This window comes from Anomaloglossus baeobatrachus, chromosome 1 (assembly GCF_048569485.1).
Source record: "Anomaloglossus baeobatrachus isolate aAnoBae1 chromosome 1, aAnoBae1.hap1, whole genome shotgun sequence".
NCBI lineage: Eukaryota > Metazoa > Chordata > Amphibia > Anura > Aromobatidae > Anomaloglossus > Anomaloglossus baeobatrachus.
The window spans coordinates 75,552,297-75,573,971 of record NC_134353.1 but is presented as its reverse complement, the minus strand read 5'-3'; the positions used below and the strand labels follow the sequence as shown (position 1 = coordinate 75,573,971).

Below are 21,675 nucleotides of genomic sequence, written 5' to 3'. Positions count from 1 at the left end.
TAGTCCCCTGGACGCAGCTGCATCCTGTCAGAGAATATTACCGGCGCGTGCGCGCATGGCGCCCCCGAGATCCGGCAACCACCACACGCCGTCATGACCACCGCGCATGCGCAGGAGCAGGGACGCGTCTCCATAGCTCCCGCGCATGCTCCGCAAGTCACCCAGAGACAGCCGGGAGGAAGGCGGACCCGCGGCAACAGCACGCGCACATCCATGACAGGTAAGAAGGTTGGGAACAACATATACGCAGGCACAGACATTATATCTTATACAATCGCATAAATGGAGGTACAATCTAGAATCACTTTATGCCAAAGTTTATCAGCATGGGTACAAATAAATGTGTATTAAACACGCCATATATGCAGTCCAGTGTCTGTGTCCACTTAAATAGGAAGAAAAAAATCTTCATTTCTCATATGTCACATTCTGACTGGATTAGTCGATATACATCAGGATCAAAGCTGTTATTCCCAGGGGACATATAAAAGGGAAAAAGGAACACAATAAGTATATAAGAAGAAAAGAAACACATAATTAAAAACACTCATCCATATCCCTTAATCACAATAAGGGGGAGAGAAACCACATAGTGGGGTGATGTCATAGAAAAGGAGCAAAGCTTAAAGCCTCATTGAGACCCGACGGGGTGATTGTACCCAATGTCACCATCCATCGCGTCTCACGTTGGGCTAACCTTTTCTTAATATTGCCACCCCTAATGCCACCAGGGACAACCTCAATCCCACGTATTAGTAGAGATTTTGGATCACATCCATGGTAGGCTTTGAAATGGCGTGGGATAGTTTTCAAAGAGGCAAGATCAGTTACAGTCTTTGTGGGGTTTAATCCCAAATTGGTCCCATCCGTGCTACCAGGAGTAGTTATTTCGTCAGAAGAGAGACCAGATAGAAGGGACGCAGAGCGTGATCGCGACCCTGATTTAGATCGAAACCTAGATCTAGATCTATATGACGGCTGCTGCCATCTATAAATTTGATTTAATTGTTGATTTTTTCTTCCTATTTAAGTGGACACAGACACTGGACTGCATATATGGCGTGTTTAATACACATTTATTTGTACCCATGCTGATAAACTTTGGCATAAAGTGATTCTAGATTGTACCTCCATTTATGCGATTGTATAAGATATAATGTCTGTGCCTGCGTATATGTTGTTCCCAACCTTCTTACCTGTCATGGATGTGCGCGTGCTGTTGCCGCGGGTCCGCCTTCCTCCCGGCTGTCTCTGGGTGACTTGCGGCGCATGCGCGGGAGCTATGGAGACGCGTCCCTGCTCCCGCGCATGCGCGGTGGTCATGACGGCGTGTGGTGGTTGCCGGATCTCGGGGGCGCCATGCGCGCACGCGCCGGTAATATTCTCTGACAGGATGCAGCTGCGTCCAGGGGACTAGCGGCTACTTAAACTAGCCGTCTATTATAACCACTTACTCCCTGATGAAGCAACAGCGCACAAGCTATTTGTGAAACGTACGTCGGAGTTACTCAGGGGATTTAACCCTTCCTCACCTGACAAACCTGCCTGACCTTTTATTATACACGCGGTCTGCACGTGGTGGTATGTATGAGGCTCCTGCCATCCTTGTGTTCCCTCTGCCTTAACATCTTGTTAACTTTGAATTATCTTGACCTAGATTATTGATAGATGCTTGGCATTGAGGGACTTTGTATGGGCAGGACCCTACCTACAACCACTATATATACATATATATCACATGCCTTATGAGCTAGGTGCACATATTTGCGTTATATGTTCTATGTGATTTGCTTATATATGTAGATTGCAATTTGTGATATATATGGGATTACTGCTACTCTTGTGTTCCAGTTGCCTTAAAACCTTGTATAACTTTGATTTTGGGTACTGATAGGTGGTTGGCAATAAGGGACCTTGTATGTGCAGGACCCTATTCACAGCTATTACACGCACATATGTGTTATATACCTCATGAGATAGGTGTACATATAGGCGCCACATGTTATTTGTGACAAATATGGTAGTTGACAATAACTGGTCAATACAGACTCTTTCGACACCCCGCAATCTCTTTATACATCTGTGTTGAGCTATTTATAAGCATTATTTGTATATGGTGTTGTTTATGTCTGTGCCTTGACTTGTGCACTATTGTATGATCTTTCTCTCTCATGAGACTTTGTTGCATCATTTTCATGATATATAAATATGGTACCTGTGTAAATAGCACGCAGGAATGGTGCAGTCAGCATTTGTTTATTCTTGCTGATCAATTCTTATGTGACATTCACGTGTTTTTTGGACAAATACTCTTTTAGGAATCTTGCTGGTTATGTCTGTGCTCTTTTAACACCCCTCCTCTTGGCCTCATTTCTTTACCTTTGACTTTATAACATACTTATATATGTATTTTTCTTACCTGTTTTTGATATAATATCAATCAAGATAAAAACAAAAATAAAATACATATTTTGTTGAAGCAATTCTACTCGTTTTTCTCCTGTTTTTGATTCTAGATGTGAGTAGCTCTGGCACACTATACAACGTCCCAATTGTGGGATAGCTGTTGTGTGTCTTTAAAACATTGTTGGACTTCATGTATCTAACATCTATCAGTGTGCCTACCATCTTGTCTTTAGGGAACTTAAAGAGGGTGGGAGCTACTTTTACAATGATGGGCTATCTGTAGGATAGGTCATCAATTTCTAATTTGCCAGATTCTGACACCCGGTAATCCCAGCCGATCAGCCGAAATCCACGCCGACAGCAATGCTCAGTTACAGAGCTGCTCAGTCAACTGATCGCGGCCACAGTCGGGTACTCCACATCCGCCTTCCATTCAAATCAATAGGCTAAGTATGTGTCATAGCCGCTATCAGAAGACGGGGCATCGCCGGAACTAAGCATTTCTGGCTGCCACCACCGGCAGTGAGAGTAGCTAATTGGTAGGGGTGCGAGATGTCGACCGTTCAGACATTGATAACCTATCCTAAGGATAGGCCTTCAATGTTAAAGTAGTGGTCAACCTCTTTAAGCCTATGATATTAGTCATCCCTGTATTAGACATAAATTGGAATTTCTGCCATTAGCTATGTAAAAAGTATCACATCGGTAGCTTTTTACATATATTATATCCCACAAAACACAGGCTTTCTGAAATGTATGACTAAGGCTGGAGTCACATGGCCGGATGAGACTACTTTCACACTTGCGTTGAACGGTATCCGTTGCATTGCGTTGTGTGACAGATGCAACGGATGTGTTGCATATAGTGGCACAACGGATGCAACGGATGCTGCAAAACAACGCAATCCGTTTTGTTTTTTTTTTTTTTTACAGTTTTACCGTCGGCAGACTATTGTGAACGATCAGCTGATCGCTCACAGTAGCCGGCCGCCGGGTGATCAGCCGATCACTCACAGTAGCCGGCCACCGGGTGATCAGCTGATCGTTCGGTCGCCGACAATGTGTGCGGGGGGCGGAGTGCAAAGTGGGTGGAGCCGAAAGGGGCCATGGCTGAGGACGTCAGTGCCGCGGGGACTGCATCGCTGGGGGACAGGTGAGTGAGTGTGAGAGTGTGCGAGTGTGTGTGTGTGTGTGTGTGTGTGTGTGTGTGTATACATACGGAGTGCGGGAGGGGGCGGAGCCGAGCGGGGAAGTGTCGGGCTCCCGGCACACGTAACCAGGGTTCCTTGGTTACCCGATGTGTACCCTGGTTACGGGTGCAGGGAGCCAGAGAGAGCATGCGCAGTGAAATACAAAGAATTCCGCCGCTCAAAAAAACGTTACATGCTGCGTTCCTTCCGCCCGACGCAGCGTCAAAATAACGACGCTGCGTCGTCCGGCGGATGCAACGCTGACACTTGCGTTACAGTGCGTCATCCATACAAGTCTATGGAGAATAGCGCAGTGCGTTAACGGACTGCGCTATTCTCCATAGTGAAGGACTCCGCTGAACGCAAGTATGAAAGTACCCTAACTCGCGCGAGGATTGCATCACACTGCCCGGATCGGCCGCTGGCTCTCCTGCCTTAAAACATATCAGCTTTATGTATTTCTATTCCGCTGTCACGCTCAGGTCAGGAGAGCCACTGGCTGGTATGGGCAGTGTGATGTCATCCTCGCACCGTGTGACTCCATTTGGACAGAGCGTCACCCATGTGCAGAAGTTGTGTCTGGTTCATTAATTAAACTTCATTCACTTTAACGATATGAGCACACAATGTCTTTTTCAGGCAGGTTCCACTCCGAATACCACCTGAAAAAGCACTAACTAATCATTTAAAAGAATTAACTTTTGCATTTCAATGTAAAAAAAAAAATAACTCGCAAATCGTATGTTCAGTCTTTTGAGAGTAAAACACTCAAAAGATCGAACATACATCTGCTTCAGGTTTCAAATGACTGAAAGGCGCTTTCTAGCCTAAGACCTCGGTTCCACCTGTACATATCTTCCGATGCGAGAGCATCAGAAGTGATATGCTAATGATCCTGTACTGTGAGCGTCAGCCGAGGGTCATGCGACTGTGATCCGATCTTGCAATCATATCACAGCTGCGGAGAAAAGGGTGGGAGCACTTTCTCCCCATCTCCTCCGCGGCCTGTCTCTGTGTACATCGCACTACAGTCGGATGACATGTGAGTGCAGTGTGATGTTTCACACGCTCCCGTAGACTTGTATGGGGTGGTGTGAGCCGAGACTGTCAAACACAGCATGCTGCAATTGATTCCACATGCCATTATGGCATGAAAAAAATCAATCGCAGATAGACACTGCTGCATAGTTTTACATTCGAGTGAGAGCAATCCGATGTTTTATCAGATTGTACTCGTCCATGCAAAACACGAGTGGAACAAGGCCTTAGTCTGTATATATACACAAGATCTGTGGGGATCAATGTGATCATATAAATGGATCATATTCATAATGTCCACATGACGCACCCTTCACGTCATCTGTATCTTATTGATTTTTTGTTTAGAAAATAAGCTTTTATAATAAAAATGTATATATCTATAAGTTAAGATTTATGGAAATCGTTGCAACATTTGCACTTTATGGATAAGTCTCCAGCTTCATTTACAGGTTACAGAATACAAACCTTTTCGTTTCATTTCTTTATCTTTTCGTTTCATTTCTTTATCTTTTCGTTTCATTTCTTTATCTTTCTTCTCCAAATCAAGGTCCGGTGGCTCCGAATAACTAATAGGCTGTAATCTGCATTTTCTGACTGAAGTTGACAATGTTCCACATGAAACTGTGAAATAGGACAGTGCAGGTCAAAAAGTCCATCCAGAATTTCAGATAAACTTCACCCAACAAATAGACTATAATACAAATTACGGTATTCACCATCACAAATAAAGTCTATATGTACCATTTATTGCACCTATTATATGGAAGGAATCAGAGGGAGACAAAACACTGCAAAAAATAAAAAAAAAATAAAAAAAAAAAAAAATCGCATTCCACTCGGACCAATATTAGCCGGTATGTAAGAACCCATGAGCGATTATTTTCTCACCCCTAATCGGACCAAGAAAACAAATCGCAGCATGCTGTGAATGTAATGCGATCCTTGTTTCTCTTGCAACCATTCAAGTGTATGGGGAGAGAGAAAAATTGCATTGCACTCGCGGTACACCGGTGTACCGCGAGTGCAGTGCGAGAATGGCAATAGCCGGCTACGGAGGAGAGAGGGTGATAAATCCCTCCCTCCCCATAGCGTCGGCCACTGCCCTCCGCAGCACCGACCCACCCCCTCACAGCTGAGGTCCGCTCACACGGTCGGACCTCAGTCGCAGGGACACTCGCATGACACTCTGCTCACGCTGGCAGTACAGCAGAGCCGAGTGTCATGCGAGGGGATCGCAGTAATCTCCGTGTGGCCCAGCCATACGGTTATTCTAGTTTTTCAGCTTTTTATGAAGAGGTGGGATTTGATCCTTTTCACGATGGGGCCAACTTCCATTTTTTGCGATTTTCTTTGTTCCTCCCCTTCTTCCCAGAGCCATAACTGTTTTGTTTTTCTGTCGTCCACATAGACATATGGGTTTTTTTTTTGTTTTTTTTTTGGAGGGTAGATTTGTACTTCTGAATGACAACATTCATTTTACCAACATAGTGTGCTGGAAAATGGGGAAAAAAAATCCAATTGGGGAGAAATTGTGAAAAAAAAAAAACTCAATTGGGACATTTTTTTTTTGGGAATTGTGTTTATAAAGTACATTGCGGTACAAAATGAGGTCAGAATTGATTCTCCCCATCAATACGATTACGGTGATATCCAACATATCCATTTTTTTTTTTTATTATTATTTTAGTCATAAACCCCCCCCAGTAGTTTGCAAGAAAAAAAAAAATTGGGGGGTTGTGTCGCCATTTTCCAAGACCCGTTAAAGTTTCATTTTTGTGTTGATGTTTTTGCAGGGTGAGAATGTTTTATAGCCACTATCCGGGGATAGATATGAGGTTTTGTTACGGCACTTTTTGTACTTTTCCAAAGACCCAACCCTTCCCCCCCATAATTTTAGCATTCTGGAACTTTTTTTCCTTCTCTACAAATGTTTACTGATCATGAAGCTGCGATCGTCTGATATCTAGTGCTATGTACAGCAATCTCACAGCATTGCTGTGTACAGTAGCAATCACAGTCTCCTTTGAAGCCCGGACGCAGTCAGGTTTCACAGCAGCGCCTGCTATAACAGCCACAAAAGGTCTTCAGCAGACCCCCGCTGTCATAACGATCCATCCCACAGCATATTAAATCCTGCTGTCAGAGTTTGTGAGTGGGATTTAACAGGTTAATAATAACGGGTGGATCTGAGTATAAGGATGAAACCTGCAGGTAATGCCTTGAAAAAATGTGCACATAACATACAAACTTTGCTGAAAGTCCTGAAACATTTCTTGGAGTGGGATGAGCGGTTCTGTAAGACTTTTTGACATATTGACAGGGCGGCCTATTGATATTCTGTTATGTGTCAGATGGGGCAACGGAGTTGAAAGCTGAAGTTTTAGGAGTATTGTAAAAAACAGTCACTTATAATGTATCATGAAGTGAGAATACGCTAAAAAGTGACTAACGGCCTGAAACGCGTCAGTGCAATGGATTAACATTGTAGGGCTGATCTGTCCGTAATGGATCTTATAGGACTTTTTTTTTTTTATGAAGTCATAATTCTTTATTCTCTCTTGCTGGATCAATTTTTTTTGTAATTTCTGTGTATTGGCTTGTATGAACTGTTTCAATATTACATAACTGTTTACTAGATAGTAGGTTCTTGTCAGTAGTGAATGGCTGTAGTGCCGGCATCTCTGCAGACACGCTGACTTACTCACTGCTCCGTCCGGGTCGCGTCCTCCCCCACTGCCATCCACGTCCTCTGCTGCCTCCTTCCCCTCCCGGGCGCTGTACATACAGCACAGGGTTCCCGGGAATGCACCTAAGACAGCGCGCGCACACCGGCCTCCTCTAAAAGGGCCGGGATGCCATTTACAGGAAATGCCTCTCAGCCTATGGCTGTGAGGCACTTTGTATTTAAGGCTGCCTCCCATTAGGGGAGGTGCCTGCACAACACCTCTAGCTAATCAGTCTCCAGTGTGCTACCTAGATAGTTGTCAGGTCCTGAGCTCCTGTCCATTTAACCATGTGTCCACCTCCAGTACCTGCCTCCCCATACTTGTGTACACTTGCCAACCCCACCATTGCTGTCCGTACCTGCCTGTCCAGCTTGCCTCAGTCACCGCACCTGTACAGTTCTTCCTAGTCAATTGCTCTATGTAACTACACCTCCACCACTGATTAGCAGCTTTCTATAAATATACAGTATACACAGAAGGCTGCCAATAAGTGATGTTGGTGGGGTTATACAAAGGCTCAGCACTCTGAGCTCAGAGAGATACTCCGCAGAGAAAACTGTGATTATATCAAAATGACAGCAAGCAGCCCTGCAAGTGACATCACTGGATTCAGGGTCACTGCTTCTACATCATGCTGCTGCCATGCTTACCAGGTGTGACAATCGTGGCGGGGGCGAGACTGACACACAACAAAAATACAACAAAGAAAGGGAATACTGGCGACACAATAACAGTGGGAGGCAATAGAACTAGTGAGAGGGGTAGATGGGCACCTCCTATCCTCACCTGCAGCTGTCTCTACTCTCCTAGCCAGGCTTATACAGACTCCGCACCCGTCGCCGAGCAGGAATCAGAGACCCTGAGAAGACCCTACAGATATCCTGGCTAGTGAAAGGTAGGTGAGGTTCACTAGACCCCACTGCTGTAGGGTCTAGTGACACAAGATAAGATAAGATAAACGGAGGGGAAAAGCAGCAAAATGAATAAAGCCGAAGAACAGGAAAACTCCACAGGAGAACCTTCCTCCAAGGTGGCCAGAAAACAAATGAGTTTGCATCGTCAGCAAGGATTGCTGGGAAACACCTATTTAAACCTGAATGGGCGTGGCTAATAAACAGCTGCAGCTGAAACACTTAGCTAGGAACTGCAGGAAAAGCTGCTAGCAGCAAAACTGACGTTAACTGTTTCAGTACCAAGAGAAACAAAAACAACATTTAAATGTAGAGAGGCGGATCAAGATGAGAGGCTCCAGTGCTAAAGCGGTCACTAGTCTCCAACAACAGGGAGACGGCCGTGACAGCTGCTCTCTGATTACATAGCAACAATCTAGTGACAGATTTTCTTTAAAGGCTATGAGCACCTTTAATGTAAAAAGTATTTACCTTTGGTTAATAAAATTGCACTAACTTTCTGCATTAATCAATTAACTCATTTTCATACCATCTGATATGCAGTTTGTGACTTTATCCTAATTTCAGATTTTCCTCTTGTAGAAGTGCCCCTTCCAGTAATATAGGTTGGATGTGAGATTTGTGTATATCCAGGGTTCTGCTGTCTTCTTTTGCTTTTATGTATCAGCTCAGCTCTAACACTATACTTATCTCCCCTCCACGTGCTTTCTTCTTTGTCTATAGTCTGTTTTATCTGCTCTCCATAAGACTTTAGATACTTTCTTCCCTATCCATTGCAGACTTGCTATCTCTAAACAATAAAAAGGAAAGCAGAGAGTAGAAAGAACCATCAAGAGCGGGAGTAAAGATTGATTTGTAACATTTTTGCAGAGGATTCCGCTAGATAGAAGAACTTAGACATTCTGCAGCAAACAAATTCTATTCATTTGCTAAAGACTGTTAGTAGTAGTTGCATAACTTCACATTCAGACATATGAACAGTAAAAAAAAAAAATATATTAAAAAGCTGTGCATAGACTTTAATCTTAAAGTGAATATAAATACCTGTGGAAGGTACACCATAGTCCTGCCTGAGTATTTCTTGAGTTTCTTCATTAGGGATCACTGCATGTTCTTGAGTTTCATCATTAGGGAACACTGTAAACCAAGTTTAAAAAAAATATAAAATAATGCAAAATGACAAAAAAAAAAAACAAAAAAACCAAAACAAAAAAAACCAAAACAACACACACACATATATATACACATTACACACATATATATAATATATATACACACACACACACACACACACACACACACACACACACACACACATACATTAGAGATTATATATATCTTCATGACATTGGTCTCTCTCCCAAACTGCACTCGCACAAAAAATTTAATGAAGCCTCTAATGAGACAACCACCCAAGATGCATTGAAAAGTGGTCTTCTTGATTGGGGAGTCTCCAAATAATGTCAGCACCATGTGTAGACTATGGCGGCGCTTACAATATGGTCGTGATGAAGCGATAGTCTTCTCAAAGAGGTGATCTTTCATGGAAGGAGCACATTGTCTGGCATTTAAAAAAATATTTGCAATATTGCAGATCATTGCATGCCAAAATGAGGGGATAACTTATTGATCACTGAGTGGTCTGACTGCCAGGACTCCCACAAATGCCAAGAACTGGTCCCCTATGATTTGAGCAGTGGCCACATGTAGGGGGTACCCAGCTCTGCCACCATTGCAGAAGTGACCGACTGTACATTAAACTGTATCTGTGTTAATAAAATTTACCCCTGTGTGTGATGTGGCCACCAGGTGGCAGTGTGTACTAACAGACTGCTCCCCCGACCTCGTGGTTAGGAAGGGGTTAACATCAGGGAGGGCTGCAGGTCATAAAAAAGGCAAGGATAGAGGAAGAGGGCAGGAGAGTCCCCCAGAAGGAGCAAGTACAAATAGTCCCCTGAAAGATTGAGTAGTGCTGATCCTCAGGATCAATCCCGCAACAGGCCCGAGGAACAAGTGTGATCCCCGCTGGGGTAGAGTCCGGACGACGGGGGTGGCGGCTATCCCTTGGAGAAGTTGGAGAAGTTACCAAGCGAATCCCTTCGCTGTAAGAGATGGTCATTGTGCCCCTATGATAGGGCGGGAGTCAACGTGGGAGCAGTCAGTGAGCTCACCCCGGGTGGCGTGGACAGTGCAGGGGATGAGGGACCTAGTAAAACCTATAGAGTCACAGGGGCCAGGGAGCGGCCAGTTAGACAAGTATATGAAGTAGAAAAGTCCCAAAGGGAACCTCTCTGGGGTCAGAAGTGGTGCCCTCAGGATGCGAGAGCAGAACACAATTGCTCTGCTGTAGCTGTTCTGTAAAGTTGGAAGTTGAAAAATGAAACACCTATGTCTGGTTATTGGTCTCAGCGAGTGAATGACAAAGATGGACTGATTTATAATGGAGCGGCGACCGGGGCGTGAGGGGTTAATGTCCGGCTGCGCTGCGGCCTGGTGACCCCTGCAAAGGTGAACACAGTAGCCCCCACTCACCGCTCTTACACGCACATTAGGCAGATCAAGCTCAATAGAAAATGCAATAACAATGGAAAATGTAAAAGAAGGTAACTAATAAGATGTATGAAGACAATCACAGACACCTTAAGTACAGAGTCGGGAGCCTGATGACCCAAACAGCCACTGACACATAGAAAAAAAAAAAACACTATCCAAGAGCCACAGCGTTGTGAGTATTAGATGAGTATTAGTACCTGAGGAAGGGTCGCTGAAGTCTGGCTTGAGTAGGTCTAGATTTTCTTCTTGCAAAAACACTTGAAAACATACTATAAAGAACAATAGTGTAAAACATTTGAAATTAAACACATGCAGGTCAAAAACATGTAGTGATATAATTCTGAATCATACAGGAGTTCATTTTGTTTTGTAGAAAAATATTAGGCAAGGTTTTTTTTCAATGCCAAGGCATAAAAATGTAGAATTACTTGCTGGCAATTCAAATAAATGATGGCCCAAGGAGCCAGTGGTGTAACTTTAAGTTTGTGCGCACCCAGGTGTGGAACTATCGCGGTCGCAGAGGTTGCGATCGCAACCAGGCCTGGACGTTCAGCGGGCCAGAGTACCTCAGCCAGTGGCGTAACACCAATGGTGGCAGGCCACGCAACTGCTATGGGCCCCGTGAGTTAGGGGGCCCAGTGCCAGCACTGGCACCGGACCCACCCGCTGAGGATCGCACTTTCAGTTGTATCGGTATTATGTATGGGGGCTGCATAATACTATATGGAGGAATTTAAGGGCTGCATACTACTATATGAGGGCTGCATAATACTATATGGAGGAATATAGGGCCTGCATACTACTATATGAGGGCTGCATAATACTATATGGAGGAATATAGGGCCTGCATAGTACTATATGAGGGCTGCATAATACTATATGGAGGAATATAGGCCCTGCATAATACTATATGGAGGACTATCGGGGCTGCATTATATTATATGGGGTGCATTATAATACATGGCAGAATATGGGGGTGCATTCTAATAATTGGAGGTCTATGAGGAGTGCAATAAGCTATATGCAGTACTATGGGGTACATTATACTATATGGAGGACATTGGGGAGTGTATTATAATATATGGAGGACTATGAGATGCATTATATGATATGAAAGACAATGGGAGATGCATTATAATATATGGATAACTATGGGGGGTGCATTATAATATATGAAAGACTATGGAGTCTGCATTATACTATATGGAGGACTATGAAATGCGTTATACTATTGCATATTATATCAGGAGTTGGAGTATGGGAAAGCTGAGTGCTGAGGGAAAGAGCCAAGTGTCAGCGTAATCACCCTGCACCCAGAGAGAGGCGGGGACGGGGAGCCCAGGTCCAAATTTAATTTTGTACCGGGGCCCATCGAACTCTAGTTACACCACTGCTACCCTCCAATGCAAAATACCTCAAAACAGTGGGTTTTGAATATTATTGGTCTTATGAAAAGGGACCTTAATATCCAGGGCATGGGTGTGAATGCAAACCTTACACCTACTGTAAATACACCCCTGCACATAACATATGTATGGGAAAAGGGGAATAATCTGCTGCATCTTTGTCAGCGGCGTTGAGAACGGCATGTTGATATCCAACATTAGCTAATGAAAAAGAGAAAATCCGGCTCCATGAACAGGTTCTTCTTTATTCAGATAATGTTGATACATAGGACACAGCACTATACGGTATTAATGCCTGTATCTACACGTTTCGGTGTAAACAGTCATGAAACCCAAAATACCCAATATTTTTTTCCTCTGATATCTGTTGGTGTTAAAGAGCCGCCTTATAAATTAGATGGTCTCCGATCCCACCAAATTTGGTGTATACGTACGGCCAGCTTTACAGAGTGGCTCCTTACTCTGGCATACAAAAGATAGGGATGTCCCAAGAGAGGAACCATCCTCAAGGCATATGGTATGGAGTCTTTATCATGAGATAACATCTTAAAAGGGATTTTCACTACATTGCAAATTACCACATATCCATAGGATAAATCCTAACTTGCTAATCAGTGAGGGCCTGAGCATAGGGATCCCCAATAAACCAATAACAGGGCTCTGAAACTATCGGAATAGACCGGTGGTCATGCAGACGAGATACCAGGGAGGGAGACGAATACAGTCAATGAATGGTGTGGTAGGCTTGGCTGTCACCAGGAATGCCATAAGGAATTGATGGAGCGGAGCCGCAATCGAGCCACTCACTGCTCCATTCTGATGGGGCATTGTTTTGGGGAATGGTGAGAGTCCCAGTGGTCGGACCCTCAACCGATCAGAAAATTATCAACTGTTCTGTGGAGAAGAGGTAAATTGCATTGGTAGGAATAATCCTTTAAAGAGACCTCTCGTAGTTTGAGTGCATTTGTGTTATAGTCTTATATTCAAAAAAGATCAATTTAGAAGTGTATTTGTCACTTTCCTATGCTGTATTCACACAGACATGTCTATATATACACTATATACCAAGAAGAACGTCAGTGCGTATATATATATACATATATATATATACATATAGACGTTCTTCTTGGTAGTGTGCGTATATTATATATATATATATATATATATATATATATATATATATATATATATATATATATATATATATATATATATATATATACATACACATACATATACATACATACATACATACAGACGTTATATATATATATACATATACACACATACACACACACATACACTATCTACCAAGAAGAACGTTTGTTGTATATTCACGTTACACTCTTTTAAGTGCTGCAAAAACATTGTTATAAAGTCATAACGTCATAAAAGAAAAAAATATATCCCACCACTGGTAGGTTCATTGTAATCCTGCTTCTTTACGTCCATTGTTTCATCTCCAAATAACACTGCAAGCACAATATTGGAAAACTTAGGCAAAAAGAAAGAAATGATAAGGACCCAAGAAAAGTTCTGTAAGGCCTTGTGCGCACTAGGCGTTTTTGCCGCGTTTTTAGCGGCGTTTTTTACCGCGTTTTGGTGCTGAAAACGCAGTGACATTGCTTCCCCAGCAATGTCTATGGGTTTTCATAAGTGCTGTCCGCACACAGCGTTTTTTTGTAGCTGCGTTTTTGTGGTGACCACAAAAATGCAGCATGTCAATTATTTCTGCGTTTTTCACCCATTGAGTTCAATGAAATGTTCAACAACGCAATGAAAAACGCATATAGCCGCGATTCTATGACTAAAAACGCAGCTATAAACGCAAGGGGTGGGCACTACAGTGACGTGTACAGGAAGAGGATTCCTTCTGTTGGTAAACACAGAAGCATGAATCCTCCCGGTACCGTCACCGCTGCGTCCACCTCCCGTCCTGTGCATGTCAGCTCCGTGCAGCGCCATGTCTGGGCGGGAGGTGGAGGCAGCGGCGAAAACAAAAGTGAACAGTAGAAAAAAAAAAATGTCATATATACTCACCTGTCTGCAGGGTCCCGGTGCCATGCCCGCTCCCAGCCCGTCTCGGTACCGCCGCTCTGGCTGTGTGCAGTCTCCCCGGGGCAGGACCTTGCTTGCAGGACCTGGCGGTGGATCACCTGATGCAGTCACCTGACGCATCAGCTGATCGTAGTCTCGCCGGCTTTTTCACGCCCGGCCGGCTATCAGCTGATCCTGCCGTCAGGGGACTTCATCAGCTGATTACCGGCAGCTCCTGCAGCGATCGGACAGGATCAGACTCCTGTCCAATCGATCGCTGCAGGAGCTGCCGGTAATCAGCACAGCACATAAGTGAGTTATTTTTTTTTTTCTACTGATGCATCAGCTGATTGTATAATCGGCTTTTATACAATCAGCTGATGTGTAATGTGATTCACGTAGTTTAACCTGACACATCATCTGATCGCTTTGCCTTCCAGCAAACCGATCAGATGATATTGGATCCGGATTGGACGGCGCGGGACCCTGACCCAGGATTACTGCGGAGGGGGGGGGGTTTCTTTATTTCAATAAAGATGGAGTCACTAATTGTGTTGTGTTTTATTTCTAATAAAAATATTTTTCTGTGTGGTGTTTTTTTTTTTATCATTACTAGAAATTCATGGTGGCCATGTCTAATATTGGCGTGACACCATGAATTTCGGGCTTAGGGCTAGCTGATAATATACAGCTAGCCCTAACTCCATTATTACCCAGCTAGCCACCCGGCATCAGGGCAACTGGTAGAGTTGGATACAGCGCCAGAAGATGGCACTTCTATGAAAGCGCCATTTTCTGGGGTGGCTGCGGACTGCAATTCGCAGTGGGGGTGCCCAGAAAGCTTGGGCACCCTGCACTGTGGATTCCAATCCCCAGCTGCCTAGTTGTACCCGGCTGGACTCAAAAATTAGGCGAAGCTCACGTCATTTTTTTTTTTTTAATTATTTCATGAAATTCATGAAATAATTAAAAAAAAAGGGCTTCTCTATATTTTTGGTTCCCAGCCGGGTACAAATAGGCAGCTGGGGGTTGGGGGCAGCCCGTACCTGCCTGCTGTACCCGGCTAGCATACAAAAATATGGCGAAGCCCATGTCATTTTTTTTTTCTTTTTGGGCAAACAACTGCATACAGTCCTGGATGGAGGATGCTGAGCCTTGTAGTTCTGCAGCTGCTGTCTGCTCTCCTGCATACACTAGTGAATGGAGGATGCTGAGCCTTGTAGTTCTGCAGCTGCTGTCTGCTCCCCTGCATACACCAAGTTCTGCAGCTGTCTGCTCTCCTGCATACAATGAACATTTTGAAGAAGGAAATGACAGACTTTTTTTTTTTTTTCATCAACAATCTTTAATGGCATTGTGCACTGATTAAAAACGCAGCAAAAACGCACCAAATCGCGGCAAAAACGCATGCGTTTGTCGCGTTTTTTAGCCGCGGGTGCGTTTTTTGAGACAAAAACGCACATAAAAACGCAGAGTGAAAAAAACGCCTAGTGCGCACATACCCTAAGGAAGTGAGGCGACGGAATGCACTGTATACATGTAAGAATTTGAGGATAAGACGTGATGGTAAAGACATAGAAATATGATCCTAACATGGTCAGCATGGTGGCTCAGTGGTTAGTTCTGGGGTCCTGGGTTTAATGCCCTGTGCACACTTGAAAACGGAATTTTCTTAAGAAACTCCTGCAGGGTCTGAAAGATTACCGCACCCGCGGTAAAAAAACGCGGCAAACCGCACCCGAAAACTGCATGCGCTTTGCCGCGGTTTTACCGTGGTATTGCCGCGTGCGGGTTGGTACATGTGCTTTAATGCATTCCATGCAATAAAGCACATTGGAGAAAAAAAAAAAAAAAAGGTCATTTCCTTCTGAAATAGAGAGTAGATAGATAAATAGACAGACAGAGGAATAGATAGAAGAATAGATAGATAGAGGGATAGAGTCCCTGTGAGCACACGCTGCATTTCTCCAGAGCGGTAATGTTCACGTCCCAGTAGGGCTCTATGGGGAACCCTGGTATACACTGGTGGAGGTAAAAGGCAAACAGAGCGCTGTATTAGGACTCTCAGTGGTGGTGCAGGGTATCGGGTATAGGCCCCAGGGAGGAGTTCCCTACTGGGACGATTTTCCCTTTCATATCTACAGTGCCTCAATGGTCAGTCCCTTAGGCTACAGAAAGGATTACAAGTCTTCCATTTGTACCATATTGGCGATGACGCTATACAATTGAATACACACCATCCTGTTACTCATATAGATAATCATGTCCATGATTAAGACCTAAAAATAAGGTCGAAACGTCGGACGATTCATCATCTTTTTGCACTAATAAAGAATTTTCAGCATTCCAAGGAGTCTTTTTTCTCATCTTATTGATCACTATAGTGTGCCAGAGCTAAATTTATTATATTGACTTTTATTTTTTCTGAGCACCTACTGTATACACAGTGAGCCAGACATATTCTATTACACTAGTGATGAGGGGGTGTCTCAGACGCCTGCCATCACTAAGCTAGGACTTAGCGGCAGCTATGGGCTGCTGCCATTAACTCCTTATTACCCAGATTGCCACCGCATCAGGGCAATCAGGATGAGCTGGGAAAAGTCCCAGGACTGTCGCATCTAATGGAATGTGAAAATTCTGGGCGGCTGCTGGCTGATATTTTTAGGCTTGGGGGGCTCCCAATAACGTCAGTCTCCCCAGCCTGAGAATACCAGACCCCAGCTGTGAGACTATCTTGGCTGGTTATCAGAATTGGGGGAACCGCACGCCGTTTTTTGTTTTTTTAATTACCCCCATATAGTGTCAGCAGCAGATCCTCGCCCCATAACAGTGTGTGATAACCACATATTTTGCTTAAAAATTTTATTTTCCTCCTCTAAAACCAGGGTGCGTCTTATGGTCCGGTGCGTCTTATAGTCCGAAAAATATGGTATCATGTTTGGCATAGTTCAAGCAGAAGACAACTTAATATTAACAAGATGGTTGGAGACAATCTTAGAAACTAAGACAAAGTCAGTAAAAAACCTGAAGACCCAAACAGAAGTCAGGAGGACATCCTAGAGACCATCTTCACATGGTCCCCAAAGGTCCGAATCAAGTTAAATTTAAAAAGAAGCTATCATCAGAAAATGACATTAAGTTAACTTTTTTGTTCGTGTATTTCTTTTTTTTTTTTTTTTCATTTTGGCAATATTCTTTTTTCTATGTCACACTCTATTAAAAAATGAAAATAGTAATCTTTCAATTTTCAAAGTGACCACTGTGGGACTTTTTAGATTCATACTTACTGTTCTTTCAGGAAGAGTTTTCAGCAGGTTCCTTATCACAGACAGGATTACAGTGACAGGTTACCCCTCTATAAATGTTTGATAAGAATAGATTCACCAATCACAATTGATGTGACAGCTCCCCCTGCTTTCCCACCCTTCACAATGACCTTTACACAAGCACAATAGATGCATCACTATAAAAGATAGGGTCAAGATCTCTTCATTGTGGCTAATGTTCATGTGTTTTAGCCAAAACTGTCGAAATTGGTGAGATAAGCCGGAATTAGTCTAATGTGTATAGGAGCCTTTAGCCAACTACCGTAACAGATATTCTGGTCTGCCTCATCTGTTGCAATCATGCAAAAATAAATCTTCCTGTTCCATCTAATGGAGCGGTCTTTTCAGATATCTTTCTATACATGGCGATCATTGTGTCTGGCAGGCAGATTTTTAAGGCAATCAGATCAATTTTATTGTCATTAAGGCAGATTTCAATCAGATCAAATGGCCATTTACACACACATTCATTTTGGTCTGCTTGGACAGAAATTGGTCAGATATCTAACGCATGACACACGTGATCAGACAATGGGCATCTGACAAAAAAAAAACAAAAAAACAAAAAAAAAAAGGGGGGAACCAACCAGGGTCACAATACAACAGAGGTCCCTGCCGCTAGGGAGAAGGGTGAGGGGGCACCTTCCTGCACTCCAAGCTGACTCCTGAGCTTTCTAGCGTCCCATTACAGGTTCTTCCGAGCAGGATACCTGGGTCCCTCAGCTAGCCCTAAACTCACCCTGTCTAGTGAGTAAGCCGACGAGTACACTAGACTCGCCACTGTACTAGTAAACATGAAGGGAAAGGAAAGACAGATGGGGGGAATAAACAGAAGGATACAAAACACCAAACTTCACCGTAACAGACGGACTCTATAGTAGCACGTGGATGGGCACAGGAGAAAACCTCAGCAGTTCCTTCCACCAGAGTGGCCAAAGCAGAAATAATTCTAAACAGCAGCAAGGACTGCTGAGAAACTCCAGTATTTAACCTAAATGGGCGTGGGCTAAAAGCAAAAATTGCTGACCTGCACAGCACAGAGCTGCTGGCAACAAAACTGAAATGAACCCATGAGATGCCAAAGGAAAGACAACCTCGTTTAAATGAGAAGCCTAGATGGAGATGGGAGGCTCCAGTCCTAAGGCTGTCACTAGTCACAAAACAGCAGGGAGACACCCGTGACATCTGCAAACGCACATAAAAACTTATGAGGTGTGATTCATGTAAGTGTATTTTTGCCAGTAAACTGGCATAAAACACCTTGAAAAGTCTCAAAAAGTTTGTGCAAAGTAGAGCTGTGCAAACAATTTGCAACTTTTCATGTTTTTACGCCAGTTTATAGCAGCTCTGCCAAAATAGGTGATGCTGGGGAGAAACAGCGAAAGTATCAGAGTTTTTATACAACAGAATGGTACTCCAGTTCCTTAGCGCAACTTTTTTTTTAATTCTTTATTTATAAAACAGACCAGACTGTACAAAAATCTCTTAAACTTGATCCCAATATACATAACTATGGGGGCTGTCAGACTCCATATCCAGATACAATTCCAAGTAATATTCTTTAACCCCCCTAACACGTAGGTCTGTACATTTTAGAAATATTTTACGAGAGAAGGTGAAGAATGGTGAGCACACCAAACAGAGAAACTACCTCCCATAGCCCCCAAGAAGGGGGCTAGAAGGTGGGAGCAAGAAAGGAGATAAGGGGGGGCAGAGGGGGAGCAAAGGGGGAAGAAGAGAAAAAGAGAGCAAAAGAGGAGAAGAAAAAAAAAAAAAAAAAAAAAGAAGGGGGGGGGGGGAAGCAGTCTATGGGAAAATGGAAAGGGGAGGGGAACCAGTCCCACAAAGCCCTAGATTACTAATGGGGAGGGTCTCTGAGACCCCCAATAACTAATCTATAAGTGAAAGTAAATAAACACAAACAGCAAAAAATTCCTGCATTTGAAATAAAAGACCAAAAAGCGCCATCTCTCACCCCTGTATTGACCCCCAAAACATCCCTGTAGGTCCGACGTAATCCACACAAGGTCGCACGACGATGCAGCTCTGCTACATCTGTAGCTTTGCTACATCTGAATCTCACAGCAAGCGCCGCAGAACATGGCTGCCTGATGTGAGCTTCAAGCAGAGACTGAGTGAGCTGTGCCATTAGCAGTGACATCACTCAAGTGATTTGTAGTCACAGGTGGAGAACCATGGATACCTCCATCTGTGACCGCAAATCACCTAAGTGACGTCTTCGCTGATCACATGGCTCACTCAGTCTCTGCCTGCAGCTCACAGCAGGCAGACATGTTCTATGGCACTCAGTGCGAATTCAGATGTAGCAGAGCTGGAATCGTCATGGGACATCTTGTGGATTATGCCAGACCTGCATGGGTGTTTTGGGGGTTAATAAAGTGGTGAAAGATTTTGATTTTTATTTCAAACAAAGGATTTTTTTGGTATTTGTGTTTATTTATTTTCACTTACAGAATAGTAATGGGGAGTCTCAGACGCCTCCCATAATTAACCCCTTCAGCCCCCGGGCACTTTCCGTTTTTGCGTTTTTGTTTTTTGCTCCCCTTCTTCCGAGAGACGTAACTTTTTTATTTTTCCATCAATCTTGCCATATGAGGGCTTGTTTTTTGCGGGACGAGTTGTACTTTTAAATGAAACCATAAGTTTTACCATATAGTGTACTGGAAAACGGCAAAAAAATTCCAAGTGCGGAAAAATTGCAAAAAAAGTGGGATTGTACAATAGTTTTTGGGATATTTTATTCACCGTGTTCACTATATGGTAAAACTGATGTGTGAGTATGATGCCTCAGGTCGGTGCGAGTTTGTAGACACCAAACATGTATAAGTTTACTTGTATCTAAGGGGTTAAAAAAAATTCAAAAGCTTGTCCAAAAAACGTGGCGCACGTTTTGCGCCATTTTCCAAAACCCGTAGCGTTCTCATTTTTCAGGATCTGAGGCTCAGTGATTGCTTATTTTTTGCGTCTCGACCTGACGTTCTTAACGGTACCATTTTTGCGCAGATGCTACGTTTTGATCGCCTGTTATTGCATTTTGCGCAAAATTTGCGCGAACCCAAAAAAGTAATTTTGGGGTTTAGAATTTTTTTGCCGCTACGCCGTTTACTGATCAGATTCATTGATTTTATATTTTGATAGATCGGGCATTTCTGAACGTGGCGATACCAAATATGTGTGTATTTTTTATTTTTTTAACCCTTTAATTTTCAATGGGGTGAAAGGGGGGTGATTTGAACTTTTAGGTTTTTTTATTTTTTTTTTAATTTTTTAAAACTTTTTTTTTTATTTTACTAGTCCCCCTAGGGGGCTATTGCGATCAGCAATCCGATCGCTTTGCACTATCTGCAGATCTCAGCTACAGAGCTGAGAACTGCAGATTTGCTGCTTCACTTTCAATGCCGGCTGTATTCCGGCATTGAGAGGAAGTGACTCATGTTAGCTACAGGCGTCATCACATGACCCTGTGCTACCATGGCAACCGCCGAAAGTCACGTGATCATGTCACGTGACTTCCGGTGGGGGCCGGGTAAGTCACTGTCATGGCGGCGCCCATATACATATCGCTGCCAAGACTTTGGCAGCGAAATGTAAGGGGTTAATGGCCGCGGGTGGAAGAGATTCCACCCGCGGCTAGCAGGCACACATATCAGCTGTTGATAACAGCTGATATGTGCGCCGATCGCCGCCGCCTGCAGGGGGCGGGGCTTACCGGCACACGATCCATGACGTATCTAGTACGTCATGGGTCGTTAAGGGGTTAATATAGGGCTTACTGGCAGCTGTGGGCTGTTAGCTGTTATCAACCCCTTATTACCCCAATTGCCACTGCACCAGGGCAATCAGGAAGAGGCTGGTAAAAAGCCAGGCTTGTCGCATCTAATGGGTGCACACTGCTATTATTAGGGTGGGGGGGCCCAAAAAGCATGGGTCTCCCCAGCCTGAGAACACCAACCCCCAGCTGTCTGGCTTTATCATGGCTGGGTATCAAAATTGGGAGAACTGCACTGTTTTTTTTAAATTATTTATTTAGTTTTAAAAAAAGGAGTAGAAGGAGT

At 43.7% G+C, this 21,675-nt stretch overlaps 1 protein-coding gene across 6 annotated transcripts in view; it reads right to left on the bottom strand.

Annotated features, from left to right (window-relative positions):
- Positions 1-21,675, bottom strand: part of LOC142305341 (uncharacterized) — a 122,487-nt gene that overhangs the window by 26,943 nt on the left and 73,869 nt on the right. For 4 of the 6 annotated variants that reach the window (XM_075346862.1, XM_075346857.1, XM_075346860.1 and 1 more), the window contains 4 exons: positions 13,646-13,705; positions 11,025-11,096; positions 9,319-9,411; positions 5,103-5,258 (listed from right to left, as the gene is read on the bottom strand). In XM_075346862.1, coding sequence (XP_075202977.1) covers positions 5,103-5,258; positions 9,319-9,411; positions 11,025-11,096; positions 13,646-13,705 — 381 coding nt within the window. The remainder of the gene's footprint in view (positions 1-5,102; positions 5,259-9,318; positions 9,412-11,024; positions 11,097-13,645; positions 13,706-21,675) is intronic. The other 2 variants (XM_075346858.1, XM_075346861.1) reach the window with 2 other exon arrangements.